This window comes from Lacerta agilis, chromosome 5 (genome assembly GCF_009819535.1).
Source record: "Lacerta agilis isolate rLacAgi1 chromosome 5, rLacAgi1.pri, whole genome shotgun sequence".
Lineage (NCBI taxonomy): Eukaryota > Metazoa > Chordata > Lepidosauria > Squamata > Lacertidae > Lacerta > Lacerta agilis.
The window spans coordinates 14,521,545-14,537,574 of NC_046316.1; the positions used below are offsets into that span (position 1 = coordinate 14,521,545).

Sequence of the window (16,030 nt, forward strand, 5' to 3'; positions counted from 1 at the left end):
CATTTTTACATTAATCTAACTGAATAAATAAATAAACAAACATTTAGGTAAATGTATTTTATCTCTGTGTGTACATTTTAAGATGTCTTTTACCCTAAAGTATGTATTTTTTTTTTACATGTTTCTTTAGTTCAGAACTGTATTGTAAAATACAGATAAGTGTGAAATCCAAAGAATAATTACACTCTGTGTAATAAAGTGTGTTAGTAGTCACTTCGCTTAGAAATGGGGACCAAATAAAATGCTCCTTCACCCCTAATTTTACCTTAGACTTATGCAAATCTAGTTCCACATAACTTTTCAATAAGCAGAACCGAACAACAGCATTTGTCATTGTCATGAGTATAAAGATACAGCAGCAATAAAATTCAGGTTCAATGAAATTCAGAACACCGGACATGTTATGTTCATCCCCTTCCCAATTACCCTTAATGTAACCTCACCTTCACATGCTGATTGTGTGAAGAGGGTCCACTGAAAGCTCTTGCTCATCGGGCAACATCACATAGCTTTGCCAGGTCCACATAGCTTTGCTAGCTTTCTACATGAATAACTTCCCCTCCTCAGACATTCACACCTATTATGTGGGATTTCAACTGCATGCACAAGCTTCCCTGCTCAGAATTCATCACGGGCGAGAAAGCCATGTGGCATTTGGGGATGGACCAGCACGTCCCGTCCCGTCCCCCCCACTTTACCCTTTCAATACATAGATCCCATTCATGTGATTAATGCACAGAAGGGGCTATAGGTGTTGCTTTCCCCACTTCAGGTACACAGTGAATTAATTTTTTCAGTGAGCTGCTCACCACATTCCACGCTTTCCTGAGAGTTAACAACCAATTCAGAACCCAGCATTTAGAATTAAAATATGATCATTTTGCAATCTTAAACACTCTGTCTAGGGAGTAGATCCTATTGAATACAGTGGGCTTAATTTCTAATAAACGTAAGATTGTACAGTCATTTATTGGATGACCTAAATTGGAGTAGCTATTGCTTATTGTTGCTGCTTTTAAGTTTTAAAAGGCAATCATTGTGAAGTATTTCGTGCATATGTTTTTTAAAATGCAGAAATAGAACAGGTTTCATAATGTTCACAAGCAAAAACGAAACAAACAAGGGGAAGCACACGAATTGGTTTAAGTTTTATCCAAGTGTCTTGCGGCATCTTACCTTAAAGACTAACTGATTAATCTTGGCATGAGCTTTCAAAGACAAAGACATTCCCCCTCCAAAAATAATAATGATAAAGATGTTGCATGATAAAGTGGGCTTTTGCCTCCGAAACTTGGTTAGCTTTTAATGTGCCACAAGACACTTCATTGTTTTTGTTACAACAGACTAACAGGGTTGATCTTCTGGAATTTATCCACAATAAAATACTATGTTCCATCACACACGGCAGAAATAACATGAACATCAAAGCAGTTGCTTGCATTTCTATGGCAGCTATCTCCCTTTTAAACAAATGTCAAGTGGGCATGGGCAGAACCTACCTGAGAAATGGTGTTAAGTCTTATCAAAATACTTACTTTGCTTCCCTCAAAATTCTCAGCTGTTTCTTTTAATCGGGAGCTTCAAATTTTGCTTCAGAATATGGATTTCGATGAAATTCAGCAGTAATTGCTGACCCAAATGTAACACTGTGCATTTTATTCGGCTACAATTTGGTGGCTACTGTTAAAACACACACGTGCCTTTGATCTTTCTCCTTGGACTACACAAGATACGGTCATATTTTTGTTACTGTCAGCTTTGCCCGCATATTGATGGTAAGTGGGATTTTTTTCAGCCTCACAGAAGTCAAGTTTCAATGCAGAAGGCTGAAAGCATTGCACTTATAAATTCAAACCACTGATCCTTACAAAACATAAAGTGGACTGCAAAGGAAGTAAACAGGATTGCTTTAATTGTCCTCAAAGAATACTTAGCTTGCTGGCTTTGGCCTCTCCGTTTGACAAATTAATGCTGCCCTCTAGTGGTCAAGACCTTCACTTCAGAGGCTTAGCTAATGTGGGAATAGATTTCTTAGAGCTTTGGAAACTTGCTTTCCATTCCACTGGAAACAACAGGGCTTCTTTCCCCATGTCTTGTGGTATAATTATTAATGCTAACCTTAAACTTACATAGTAAAGGTAAAGGTACCCCTGACCGCTAGGTCCAGCCGCAGACGACTCCAGGGTTGTGGTGCTCATCTCGCTCTGTAAGCCGAGGGAGCCGGTGTTTGTCCACAGACAGCTTCCGTGTCGTGTGCCCAGCATGACTAAGCCGCTTCTGGCGAACCAGAGCAGCGCACGGAAACGCCATTTACCTTCCCGCCAAAGCGGTACCTATTTATCTACTTGCACTTGATGTGCTGTCAAACTGCTAGGTTGGCTGGAGCTGGGACCGAACAACGGGAGCTCACCCCATCACGGGGCTTCGAACCACCGACCTTCTGATCAGCAAGCCCTAGGCTCTGTGGTTTAGACCGCAGCACCACCTGTGTCCCAAAAGTCCCATAGGAACATCAGTCAAATGTGAATATAATTTTTTCATCCTTGGTGCTGTGTGTTCCAGAACCTGGCCTGCTTCTGCCCACTATCTATTTGGATTGCCAGCGAGATATGATGTACTGGGGTACACTTTCATGTGTCGATGCCTTTCAGCTGCACATTATGCCATCTGTCACTTGTATGCTCTAGTGTCCCTACCTGTATTGCAGAAACTAAGCCCTTATTTGGGATCCAAGTGGCCACATGCAGAGGTGTTTTTGAGGATTCTTTTCCTAAAACAGCCCAGGCCACATAAAATTCAAAAATGCTGAAGGCAATTGAGGAGAGACATCCAATGGAGGGGGGGAGCTGTATTTGGGGAAGGACATATGGGAACATAAAGGTGTGCTTGCATGTACCTATGGGCCTCTTTTGGGTCTCATCCTGAGAATTTATTGGTATTTCTGAACTCCCATTACACTCCAGTTGGGCTAAAAGGTAAAGGACAGTTAAGTCCAGTCGCGAATGACTCTGGGGTTGCGGTGCTCATCTTGCTTTACTGGCCAAGGGATCCGACGTTTGTCTGCAGACAGTTTTTCCAGGTCATGTGGCCAGCATGACTAAGCCGCTTCTGGTGAAACCAGAGCAGGGCATGGTTTTGAACTGGTAGGTTGGCTGGAGCTGAGACCGAGCAACGGGAGTTCACTCCGTCGCGGGGATTCGAACCGCCGACCTTCCAATCGGCAAGCCCTAGACTCAGTGGTTTAGACCACAGCACCACCCGCGGCCCCTTCCAGTTGGGCTACTCTTTCATGTATTCACAATGCATATTTTTGAGATTGTTTTGGGCTGGAGATGCCAGATCTTTTGCATGCAGTGCATGTGCTCCCAAGCCCTAAATGGTGCAACCCTCCCCCCCATTTGTATATTGTTATTATGGAAAAACAACACCATAGCACTGTTGGAGAATTTTAAAAAGAGGTTCCTAGACTGGAGGTATACCCCCCAGAGACCCCCCCAAAAACGATGCATTCTCCAAATGTGCATAGGGACAGCCTCAAAAATAAGGAGGCTGTAGAGAACCATATCCAAAGCAATGCTTTTAATACACTTCCATATTAAACACATGGCTTTTATTCATCAGTCAAAAGATCACAGCAGTCTTAATAGATGCAACCCAGTGTCATAATCCTGAACCAATCAAAATCATTTGGCTCTTCAAATCAGCCCTCCTCATAATATCATGTGATTACATATAACCAGTATTTCAGTGTCTTTATTAAGATTTTGACTGATTTTCCTATTCATTAAATGTATCCTAATTTTCTTTTTCATCCATCTACAAAACAATTCAATATTAATCATAACTGCTGTGCCTAGCCAATTCTCTTTTCATGCTTACAGTGGCCACCATATCAGGGTTGGGCATAGCTGGCAATTTTAAAATACTGTAGCGAAGGTCTAGAACAAAACAGGTCTGGGGGCTCACTTTTAAATTTATTTATTTGTTACTAAATTAGGCTGGAATCCTAAGCTGAGCCACATGGGATAGGGGCGGCTATGGCAGCTTAACTGTTTCATCTGACACAGTGCATAGCTCTGCTAGCAAGGTTGAATTGAAATGCTCTGCATTTTGCCATCTATTTCCAGTCTGTCTACCAACAAAATGTTTAAGATCCTCACCAACATTTTTTACCCACCAGAAACAATAGAAAGGAAAGGAGAGTAGGGGATTAAACATGCTAAGAAGTGTGCATAAACAGAGAACTGGAAGGGGTCAGGGTCCATTCCCATCTGCTTCTTGGAACGCCCCCTTTTTGGAACTTAATCAGGTCTCCCTCTTTGACAGCAAAGCTCTTTCTCTCTCTCTCTCTCTCTCCCCCCCCCCATGTCAAAGGGCTGCATTGGATCTATTTTATGGTCCCTAGGACAGCCTCTAGGTGCATAAGAAATTATATCCTAAGTGGCTCGTTGTCCATTTTCTAATGTCTTTTCCTACCCTTCTCCCTCTGTTCTGTGTTTCTCTTTCCTTTTTTTTCCTTCTCTCTCTCATACCAAAGAAAAGAGTGGTGGCACCTTTGATGTGACCTAACTAATGTTTGGGTGCAATCCAGTTATGGAATCAGAATCCACACACTGAAAAACAATGGTTTTAATGCATCTACTCAAGGCAAACTCGAGGTAATGGAGCTGGAAGTTGAACTGAGGGTGAACATTAGGAAAAGAAAACACTCTCCTAATTGCATCAAGATAGCTAGACATGGTCATGGAATTTCCCCTCTTGGTGGTTTCCTAGAACATTTTGGAGTTGGCACTACTAAAGCGGTATTTTAATATGTTGTACTCTGTGCCTAAAGCACCCTTCAAACACACCCTTCAAACAATGCCTGCTCAAAATTTTCCTGAAAGCTACCAGGAGGGAAAATTCCATGATCATGTCTAGTCATCTTGATGTAATTAGGAGAGTGTTTTCTTTCCCTAACATTCACTCAAAGTCCTCCTTCCACCGCTGTTGCTTCTAATTTGCTTTCAGTAGATACAGCAAGCTGTTGTTCTTCAGTGACTGGGTGCTGGATTTGCTGACCTATTGGGTGAATATAGATGACCACTGTCCCAACTGACATTTGTTGTTGTTGTTCAGTCGTTCAGTCGTGTCCGACTCTTCGTGACCCCATGGACCAGAGCACGCCAGGCACGCCTATCTTTTACTGCCTCCCGCAGTTTGGCCATTTACATTTACCATAATGCAGGGGCGTAGCAAGGTAAATTGGTACCCGGGGGCAAAAAAAAATTGTCCCCCCGCCCAGGCATGGGAAGGTCAGGTGGTACCTGGTGCGGAAAATTTCTTGTCAACCCCCCCCCATTGATCCCCCCCCGCAAAAATGGTTTTACATTATTTCATATTTTCTTACAAAGGAATAATAACAAGTAATAATAATAATAAACTTTTATTTATATCCCACCCTCCCCGGCCAAAGTCGGGCTCAGGGTGGCTAACATCAGATACATAACATTGGTATAAAATCAAACAATAATTAAATTACCTCCTAAAAACATCTCAAAATCAAATTAAAGTCTAATTAGATGGCTTTCCACAGGGTTAGGGTTGGGAACAGTAAAGTGTTCTCTGAACTGAAATTTCAGCCTTTATGACATAGGAAAACAGCCAAGTGAACAGCTATTTTGGTGGAGGAGGGTCAAGATATTAACCGATATGCATGAAATTTCATATATAGCTATATAATCCCTAGTATAGTAAGATAAGACATTCGGAGCAGGCATTTAAAAAAAAAATCCTTCATAATTTGTCACCCCCTCCATTATGGAACCCGGGGCAATCCGCCCCCCCCCTTTGCTACGCCCCTGCCATAATGTAATTTGCATCAATTGGTAAGGTGCCCATTTTAATAATCTTAAGACACATCCACATCCAGTTAGAAATTGGGGATGGGGGAGGGAAGTACAAAAAATGATCCTCGTTGCTTGGCAGAATTGGTAACAACAACTGGCTAACTCAGTGATTCCATGCACATTACATGTGACTCTGAGTAAATGCAGAATAGCATTCACCAAACAGCAACTGCCCACTTGGCAAATGGTCATCCGTATTCAGCTGTTGTGTCTTCCAGCTCTGTTAGCCTATAAAACCAAACATCCCAAACTCTCTTCTTAATAAGAAAATAAGTAAGCAAGGCCTTCCACATTGCAGTTTGTCATCATTTACAATACAGATGTCTTTCTGCAAAGTCACCAACCTACTCACACCCGAGGGTCACAGCTACTTTGAATGATTTAAGGTAATATGCTGTAAATGGGCTCATTTTCACCAGAGGGAGTGGATCTGTAGATAGCATATGCCTAGATCAAAGGTCATCATGCCACTGTCATTCAAGGAGGAAGAGATTCTCCCTGTCTCTCCCCTCCCCCCCTGCTTTTTTTTTATAACACAAACGAAGTATGACATCTAAGGAACAGTGTGTTGTTTGTTCCACTGCCAGGATATGCATAATGGAAACATTAGCTCTGAAATCTTACCAAAAAAATAAATAAATCTGTCAACCTAATGTCTCAGCTCCTTAACATGTTAGAGAGCTTTAAACTATGTATCAGCCTGGGTCGTATAAAGCAACCTCTAGATTGTGGCCTGACTAGATCATAGTGACATAATACAACCTTGGAACAATACGGCTTATTATTACATATCAGCTTGTCTGCTTATTCCCAAGGATTCAGGCAAATCCACTCCCCACCCCAGGAAAAGATTCTGTGAGAAAATTTTAGTTATTTAAAAATAGGCTTGCAGTGCATCTTTGCCCCCTCCTGCTCCTTTATTTCCTCTCTTTTGAAAAAGAACGCACATTTCATCCACAGTTGCAGTGGGAACTCTGAAGTACATTTACACCAGACTGAATATAATCACACATCAGCTTGACTGATAGTTTGAACTGAGCATTATTGCAGCTTCTCCTGGCCCTGGTTTGGAAACTTCACATGTTTCTCCTCCTATAATCTTCACTGCAGATTTTCCCAACGTGCGTTCCCTGCTGACTCTAATCTCACCTCTTTCTTCCCGCCACCCACCCCACCTCCAGGCCTTTCTTGCAGCCATGGTGGTGAGGTGTGATTTGCTGCTGTTCTTGTCTGTACCAGCTGCTTGCACTGAGGCGCTTGCTCTTGTCTGTACAGGAGGTGATGTTGCCATCCTCTAAAATGTTCTGTTTCACTAGATTATCCTTGGCAGAAGGGAAGAACTTGGCTGAAATTTCCCTCCTACTTTCTCAGAAATAAGCAGCAACTTGGATATTGTATTCTGCTCTGTTGCGGATGTCAACAGATGTATTTCCGCAAAATCATCAACCTACTCACATCCAAGGTGGGTGGAGAGAGAAATCTATTTGATTGTGGTGGGAAGGGGTTGCCACTTACCTTACCAGATCTCACCAGGAAGTGCGGCTGGTGGGAAGCTGTGGAAATAGCCTTGTGGTGAAGTGCACAGCCCATGGTAAGCTGAGGAGAGAGCCTTGCATCACTGTGACATTGTTAAAGAGAGAGCCAGTGTGGTGTAGTGGTTAAGAGGGGTAGGCTCGTAATCTGGGGAACCGGGTTCGCGTCTCCGCTCCTCCACATGCAGCTGCTGGGTGACCTTGGGCTAGTCACACTTCTTTGAAGTCTCTCAGCCCCACTCACCTCACAGAGTGTTTGTTTTGGGGGAGGAAGGGAAAGGAGAATGTGAGCCGCTTTGAGACTCCTTCGGGTAGTGAAAAGCGGGATATCAAATCCAAACTCTTCTTCTTCTTCTTAAAGTTAACAATTTGGTGGTGAGGAATGAAAAACCCTTAACTGCTTTATAAGTTTAAGTAAGGTAAAGTGGAATCTCCTCCTATACATTATGTTTATACAAACACACACACACAAGTATATATATCCCATGACCTTTCACTCCCAACTAGTCAAGAAAATAAATTTACAAAATTGAGTCTCACATCTTGAAAAATGTGTGTATTGTAACCTAGCTATCCAAGAGTTCTGAGCAATGCACACCCAATGCTTAAAACAAAAACAAAACAAAAACTTGCTTTAGTATGCATGTGTGTCTTTATTTATGTTGATAATTGGGCCTCCCTCCCCCCAACCCCAGCTCTGGAAGGTCTATCGTGCTGACATTACAATGTAGTGTTCAAGTGAGACCGATCTCTCAGTGCATGCGAGCGATTGCAAGATTGTTACTTAGCCGTTATAATTAGAACATCCATTCCGCAGAGGGAAAACATTTAAAAGATAAAGGGTGTATTTAAAAATGAATCTTCCCAATGCAATTTTTTCATAATTATAGTTTTAACATCTTAACGGTGATGGTGGAAGCGGCTACTTAAGAAAAATTAGGAGCCTCATTTGGGGGAAGATGATCCCTCAAGAGACCTCATGTTGTCATTTTTCAAGAGCCTGATCAGGGAACCTGCTCTGAATGGAGCTCACGGCTCCTGATGCATTGTAAGTATCCTTAGCTTATTATGACCAGCGCTGGATACTTTAATTAAAAATGCCACTAAATTGGGGGGGGTCTCATTCCCTCTCTTTTTAAAACACGTGTTTTTGGAATTATTTTCTGAAGATGCAACCGAATGAACAAATTGTGGGTGCACAAACACATACACAGCATGCTGGGGTAGGGGAGCTGTGTCCCCTACAGAGACAGAAGCGGTTGGTTTCCCTAATCCACATATGCTGTATGTGACCATGAAATGCTCTGACTATAGCACACAGCCCACTGTAATTTTCACAGTTCTCTGCAGTTGCCGTGTGTGTGTGTGTGTGTGTGTGTGTGTGTGTGTTTAAGGCAGAGGGGAGAAAGGCTTTTGTATGTGTATGTGGGAAGAAGGGATGAATCACCGTCACCTCATTTAAATTATAAGGACGCCTATTGTTTTACAAATAACCTTCATGATAAAAATAAAGTCTCGTGGCACCATTTTCAACTGTGCTTTTATCAGGACCCTCTGAGCAGAAGTGTGTACACAATACACCCGGCAATCGAATCACAGCTGTGCGTCTTGGTAGGGACTCTCAGTGGAGACAACACTTCGTTAATTTAAACAATTGTAGGCTGCAGGAGTTCAAAAAAATAAAAAAATACAAAAAATCAGCTGACTTTAACTGTCACTAGCCCAAGCACCTTTATCCCCAGGCGAGCAGCAGCAGCTGGATTTCATTTCTTGCTGCCAGACTGTCCGACATCTTTGCTGAACATCCCAGGAACTGAGCGCCTTTACTTTAAGGATTTTATTCAAGGTGACAGCTCCTCACACTTTAGCGTTCAGATCACCTCAAGTAGCTGAGATCTCAGTGAAAATGAGAGCACTTCTGCGGCAAACTCCAAATTTAGATTGACTGAGGTTATCCTTAGGCCTCTAGGACCCAACCTCCATGACAGAACAGGCCTGCCAGGAACTTTAAAACTACAGTGGAGTTTGTAATGATGTCTGGGGAGAAATCTTCTGCAGGAACCACAGAGAATACTATAAGTGATAGGAAAGGATGTCAGGTTTCGTTAGGGCTGGAGACAGTGTTAGAATATACGTGGCATAATATGGCACCGGTATCTCTGTCAGCATCTCTGTTTTCTGTCACCGCACACAATTCCAGGCCTGTCTGTAGCCATGACAGTGTCTTTTCAGATCAGGTTATTGCCAGCCCAAAGACTCGCTCAGCACACCGCCAGATAGCCCCCTTTGTTTGAAGCCTGCCCTTTTGTCATTAACGCACTTGATGTCTATTTAAAATCTGATGGTGAATGCAGTATCTGTTTTCCTGTCAAGAGATCATTGACAATATTAATACCTCATGTCCTTGCCTCATTTTCTAAGCGCTGACACCTAGCTGCAGTCTCCGGCATTCATCAAAGAGCACTCTCTCACCAGGATTTCCATAAACAGCCTTAGTCCCAATTTCTGAGAAACATGGCAGCCCTCGCAGAGGGCTTTTATCAGTGCCGTCTGCCAAAGGAGTCTGAGGAATGTTGCTAATTAAACAAAACAAAACAAAACTATTGCTAATAAAAAACACACTTCGTGGTCTTTAAATTTTGATACTTGGAATCTGAAAGCACATTCAGCCTTATGAAAAGGGGGTAATGATATCCACAGTGTTCATGGGGAAATGACATTCTAGAAGATAAAAGCCTGGTTTTCCGTAGATGCTGACTCCTAGGAAATGGCTGAGGAATGGGTAAATCAGTCTTTTTCTTGGTCCTGACACTTTTACTCCATTCACCCATACGTCTTTTCCAATTTCGTGTATTAATCTGGTTTAAAAAATAAAAATAAAAATAAATGCATGAAGATTTGCAGTTAAACAAGTAGATAAGTGTAATTTTAAAAACAAAATTTGCATTTCAAAACATACTCTTCCAAAAATACTTATTTTAAAATGTATTTCTAGTGCACGCCTACACATGTTCACTCAATAGTAAGTCTCCCATTGAGTTCAATGGTGTAAGTTCAAGCCAAGTGTGCTAAGTGTATTTGAAGGGAGCCTTTGGGGGTGGGGGTGGGGCTGCTGATCCTAAGCTTTGGAACTCCCTGCAGGACGGATACCCACAGTGGGCAGGGCAGAAAGACCCAGTCTTGCTCCCCAACCCACACATATATAAAAGAGTTGGGGAGTTTAGTCCAATCCAGGTCAGTAGCTTATTCCTCCACCTTGAGGGCTGTTAAGCATATAGCAGTTTACTGAAAGATTCTCCATAGGTAACAAAAGTACATTCAGTACCTCTGTTTTTAAGTCTTAGCATCCTTAATATCAATCAATTACAGTCAGTTTGAGACATTTTTTGTTAATATATGCAATAATATATGAGTGGAGTTCTTTGTTCTCATCGTCACGTGGATGGGTGTCTTATTTTTATACAGTACTTTTTACGGAACGGAATTCTGACCTTTACCTTTTCTTGCTCCCATCTCCTTGCACATGCTACCATTACACCGATGCACTAAGCGCTAACCTTTTCGTTTCTCTTCTGCTGCAGGTGTCCTAGGGAAATGCCGCTATATCTACTACGGGAAGCAATCTGAAGGCAACCGGTTCATCCGTGACGACCAGCTCTGAGGCGAACTCTGCACCGGCAAAACCATCCACGTTAGCCACACACATCACACACACACACACACAAAAGCACAAACTTCATCCACATCTTTAAAAGGGGTTAAAAATAAAAAGCTTGTGTAAACCAAAGTCCTCCAGTACCTTCTGCTGACTTTGCCAGACCTGTCAAAATCATCCTTCTGCTTTAGCTTGAGTAGTCACATAGAGATTGACATGATTGCCTCTAAGCAGGTCCCATCCACCAGTGTGACAGACAGCTGCAGCGAAGCACCAGGCCTGACAGGAAGAACACCATGATGGATTGCCTGGACCAATTGCTGCTTGCAGAAGAGCAAAGGTCACACCTGGGGCCTCACTGAGCATGCTCAGCTGCTTTTAACAAAACCAACCCTGTTTTATCTTCAGCTTGCCTGTTGAGTAAGAAAGCTCTGTGTGTGACTGTGTCTGTGTGTGTGAGAGAGAGAGAGCGCGCACACACATGCACACACACGCACGCACACACAAACAACAACACTTAACTTGGCTGCTGCTTGAAATTTCAAAGAGCACCCCCTCCTTACCTGCTTTTATTTTTTTCTCAGGAATTAAGTGTTTGTGGTAGATGCACAAACAATGCAGCCATGCCGTATGTGGTTTTGTGTTTCTTTACTGGGGGAAATAACAAAAGCTGTCAGAAATGTGATTTAATTTCAAATGTTGGAGGGGTGGTGGAAATTACTTGATAACATGCAGAAGTGTTAATATTAATTCCAAGCTCCTTGGGCAGGAGTTGGTTTCATAGCTGTCGGGTTTTTTGTTTTTTGTTTTTGGCAAAGAGGAGGTTTGGAGGTAAGAGTGCAGGAATGGAAAGAGCAGGGAAACAGCAACAAAAACTGCTGAACCGGATTAATTTCGGGAAAGGAGAAGGGATAAAAGAGCCAAAGTCCTCTCCCCTAACCTTAACTTGTGGAATTCAGAACCTCAAAGATGTATCCGTATGCCCTTAAGCAGTATTGATAGTCCTTTTATTAACTACTCATCAGCATAGATCCAAATGAAGCTAACCACACCTCTTGCCTTTTTGTGAACTGAAACTTTTTAAAGTGTTTTCTGAAAGGATTGTTTCGTATTCTATTTTTTTTGGATGGAAGGGGACTATATTTAGTCCCCTAAATATAAAACCAGCTCATGCTATTACCATCTGAGGGGCCACAAAGTCTTCTGTGGAATGGGTTAGCAGTTGTGTTTGCAACTGAAAACAGCCAGGTCAGATCTCCTGCCCCTTTCTCCTGCCTCTGTAACCCTAGCAGTGCAAACTGTGATAATGCTTTGAGTTTCTCTTCTCCACCTCTGCTCCTTGCAGGGAAGCCTGAGGGACGTTCACATTGTATGCTTCATATGTCTTGACATTATTAGTGGAGAGGAGAGGCAGATAAGGTGTTGGGCCGCTGTTTTCAGTGGCAGCCTTGTAACATCTGGTTCCGACCCCCATTCGCATCCTAGGTTGAGGACATGCTCACAGTGTGGAAAGGCAGATCACATGGCCTTATTTGAGGGGTGGTCTTACCTACCCATTTATTAACTTTTGTACGGGGAGGGGGAAGCAGTGTTTGCAAATACTAAACCAGCTGATTGCCATATTTTCGATAGCAGTCATTTATACCACACAAAGTCATAGAGCATCTCACCCAGGATAGTAAGCAGATGTTGACTTATTCCAGATGTTTGTTGGACTCCAGTTCTCATAATCCCTGACAAATAGTGAGGAGTTCAAATCCAATCATTTCCACACCTGAACTAACCAGACCTATCTACTGTATCTATATCTGCATACATACAGAAAGTGCCATTGAGCTCTGTTTCCACGTACACATAGCAACAGGTCAAGAGAAAGAGTAAGTAAGTAAGTAAGTAAAATTTATTACGGCCATTGGCCCATATCAGGTCAAGAGAAAGACTGAATCCAGGTTTAACATTGGGAGCCAATTTAAGTTTTTTAAAAAGTCCTATATTTTGGATGCAAGTGCATGAGTCCTGCAGTTATATTCCTGTGTATATCAGGATTGTGACCATTCCAGTATCATGTTATGTCTGCATTTTAACACATACATATATGTATATATGAAAATGTAGAAGAATATCAACGTGAGAATTCTACACCATGAGTTGACTGCAAAGCAATTGCTTTAAAGTGGGTCAAAAACAGGAATCCATTTTCAGGAACTATTAATTGGTTATTAAACTGAATCGTGATCCTAAAGGCTTAAAATTAGAGGGCTGAGGGTAATTGGTATGACATTAACATGTGCAAAAAAAAGTTTTTTGGGGGGGAATTTGAACCCTTTTCCCCAAAACAACTGCGAGCTGTGCAGATTTACATTTGACCGGCTGTTTTGAATCGTAAGTACATGTTTTGACCATGGCAGTGGAGTTCGAAGGAGGGGTGTTTGAAATCACCTTGTGTCACATTCAGTCTGGTTGGATATCTCTTCTTGTCTACATCAAGGACTTTTTAACCCTGCCTCAAACAATAAAATGCACTTGCAAACTGACCACATGACTTTGGTGTTTTTCCCCTCTCCCACTGCAATGGTATGTTGTTATGTCAAAACCATATGTATCATTCTCAGAAATGCCTTTTCACCCTTTGGAGGCAGAAGTATTTTGAGAATGCATTGTGACCAGAGCGTGGTATTATTCTCAGCCTAATTTGTTTTGAGGTTTGTTTGTTTGCTTTTTCAATGTTGCATATAACAACTTTAATTAAAATCAGCATAATTATATAACGCTTCAGCTACACAAAGTCTGGCATACCTTTTTTTTTTGTTTGTTTGTTTGGCTGCAGCAGGCTAAAAATCAGTACATATATACAGTTTCCTTGCTAAGAAACAATAAAATAGGATGCAAAGGTTCTGTTGCCTTTCAAGCCTCTTTCTCAGCCCCGAGCATGGTGAGGCTGATGGCTGCAGGATCCTGCCTCTCTGCCTCTTGTAGCCAGCAGCGTAGCTAGCCGCTCGGGTGTCAGGGGTGGCACGTGCGTCCTGCAGCCAGGGGTGGGGCGAGCCGCCCATGGGGGCAGGGCACGCTGCGTGGAGCCTCTCCACCGTCTCCCCCTCAGCTGTAGGGCGGCTGAGGTAGAGGCGGAGGGCAGGCGCAAGTCCCACACTGCTGTTTCAGGCAGCCTGCAGGCACCCAAGCCACCATGTCACTCCCAGGAGAGACGTGTGGCTTGGGCACACTGCAGCACTCGCGGTAACTGCCGGCCCCCGCGGTGTGGCACCCAGTGGCAGCCACGTTTCGTTACTTTTTTGACTGAACTAAAAAGTCTCGTGAGCCCTTTAAAAAAACCACTCATATTTTTGTCATTTTGTCACACACACCCCTCAGTGATGACACCTGGGGCGGACTACACACCCCGCACCCCCTTCCCCTGCCACTGGTTGTATCTCCCCCCCACCCACCTCCACTTGCTGGAAGAGACCAAGTGGCTGCCTGTCTTGATCAGAGCTGGTCAGCTTTCATTTTTATGCCCCATGATTCTTTGAGTCAACACCCACCTAGCTTGCGACAGCATTGTCCCAACTGTCTTTTGCAAGCATAGCTGGGTAAAGCTGCATCCAGCCCAGCAGGCGCCATTGGCAGGAAAAGGAAGAATTTTGCTGTAGGCATGCCACTGGGAGACGGCAGTAGCAATCCCCCCTCCCTACACTTTGCATTACTTACTTGGAGGAATAAGTAATTCTAGCCTTGGAGGAGCACAGGTGGCAGAGAGGCCTCAGATATTTCACAAGTGTCCTCTACGACCCTGAGGTGCCTGTGTTGTATGTAGAAGCATAAGAAGCCTTCCTACAACTTGCATGCTTTCCAACCCAGACAAGACTCTCTTGTGCTGCCCTGGAATGTGGCAGATCAGGGAGCGTTTCCATCTGGGTCAGGAGGAGCCCTGGCTGCTGTGGGGCCCTCTCAGGCCCCCGTTCTTCCCCTGTAGAAATGAGAAGCACACTGGAACCCTCCAGGCCTTCCTTGCCAAATCATAATCGACCAGTTGAATAACAATTAACCTTGGGCACCCACTTAATCAATTCTTAACGGACCAATTAGGAATCAGTGGAGCCCATGCTTCCCTTGTGTCATGCATTTGATGTTTCTGTTGTGACCTCTGCTAGTGCCATTGGAAACTTCAATTGCGGGGTTTTTCGGTGTATGCATGGGACTGTTTCTGTTTAATTGTGAATTGCTTCGGTGAATAATATTATCCCAATGGTAGATGAGAAATTGGAGAGGAGTGGTGAAACGACGTGAATGCCAACAGCTTGCACAACACTCTGTGTGTTTAATTCTGTTTCTTTAAATGGCAAAACACGTGACTGTCTGGATTGGGGTTCCAGTGGTTAGGTGGTAGTGCTTTTCACTGCCAAAACAAATTGTGCAGGTAAAGTACACCAGAGAAGGTGATTCATCCCATCATGGTCAGTTCGGATGATACATTTCAATCCCAGAATAAGGCTTTTCCCCTAAACCCTGAACGTGCCCCCCTTCCTTTTTACCCACAATTTTCCATTGGAAAAATGCCCTCCTGCCCCCACTTCCCCTCCCTATTTCCCTTTGGTTCCCTTTTGTGTACTTAGCACATTCCTTTGCTGAAGGGTGAGGGGAATATTTCTGACACTTATCTGGTTTGTGAAAGAGTGGCAGTGTTTATAGCCTTTGCTTCCCTGTGAAACTGTCACTTCCTCAATTCTTTCAGATTCAGCTGGCCCATGGAGAATTATTCTTAGATTGTGTTCCCAGGACCTCTGCATAACCAATTATGCCTGGTCTCTCAGGGAAGGCTAGTAGTATCGCTATAGCAGGCCATTTGTCCCATTCAAAGCCTTGCCTTGGCGGCCACTGAGTCATTAACAAAATAAAACTGGTTAAATAATCTGCTCTAAGGACTTAAAAAAAAACCCTTCTGATATATATTCCATCCT

The 16,030-nt window shown here is 43.2% G+C and overlaps 1 protein-coding gene and 1 long non-coding RNA gene across 2 annotated transcripts in view; both read left to right on the top strand.

The window, feature by feature from the left end:
* The window catches only part of LRMDA (leucine rich melanocyte differentiation associated), a 734,571-nt gene extending 723,032 nt beyond the window's left edge, over window positions 1-11,539 (top strand). Inside the window, exon 7 of the mRNA XM_033148675.1 lies at window positions 11,002-11,539. Within this exon, the coding sequence (XP_033004566.1) occupies window positions 11,002-11,081 (80 nt within the window). The 3' untranslated portion in view covers window positions 11,082-11,539. The remainder of the gene's footprint in view (window positions 1-11,001) is intronic.
* A 1,318-nt stretch (window positions 11,540-12,857) lies between these two features.
* Window positions 12,858-13,054, top strand: LOC117046590. The gene is made up of 2 exons (XR_004426590.1): window positions 12,858-12,939; window positions 13,002-13,054. It is a non-coding gene; the product is annotated as an uncharacterized LOC117046590 (long non-coding RNA).
* Window positions 13,055-16,030: the final 2,976 nt, after the last annotated feature.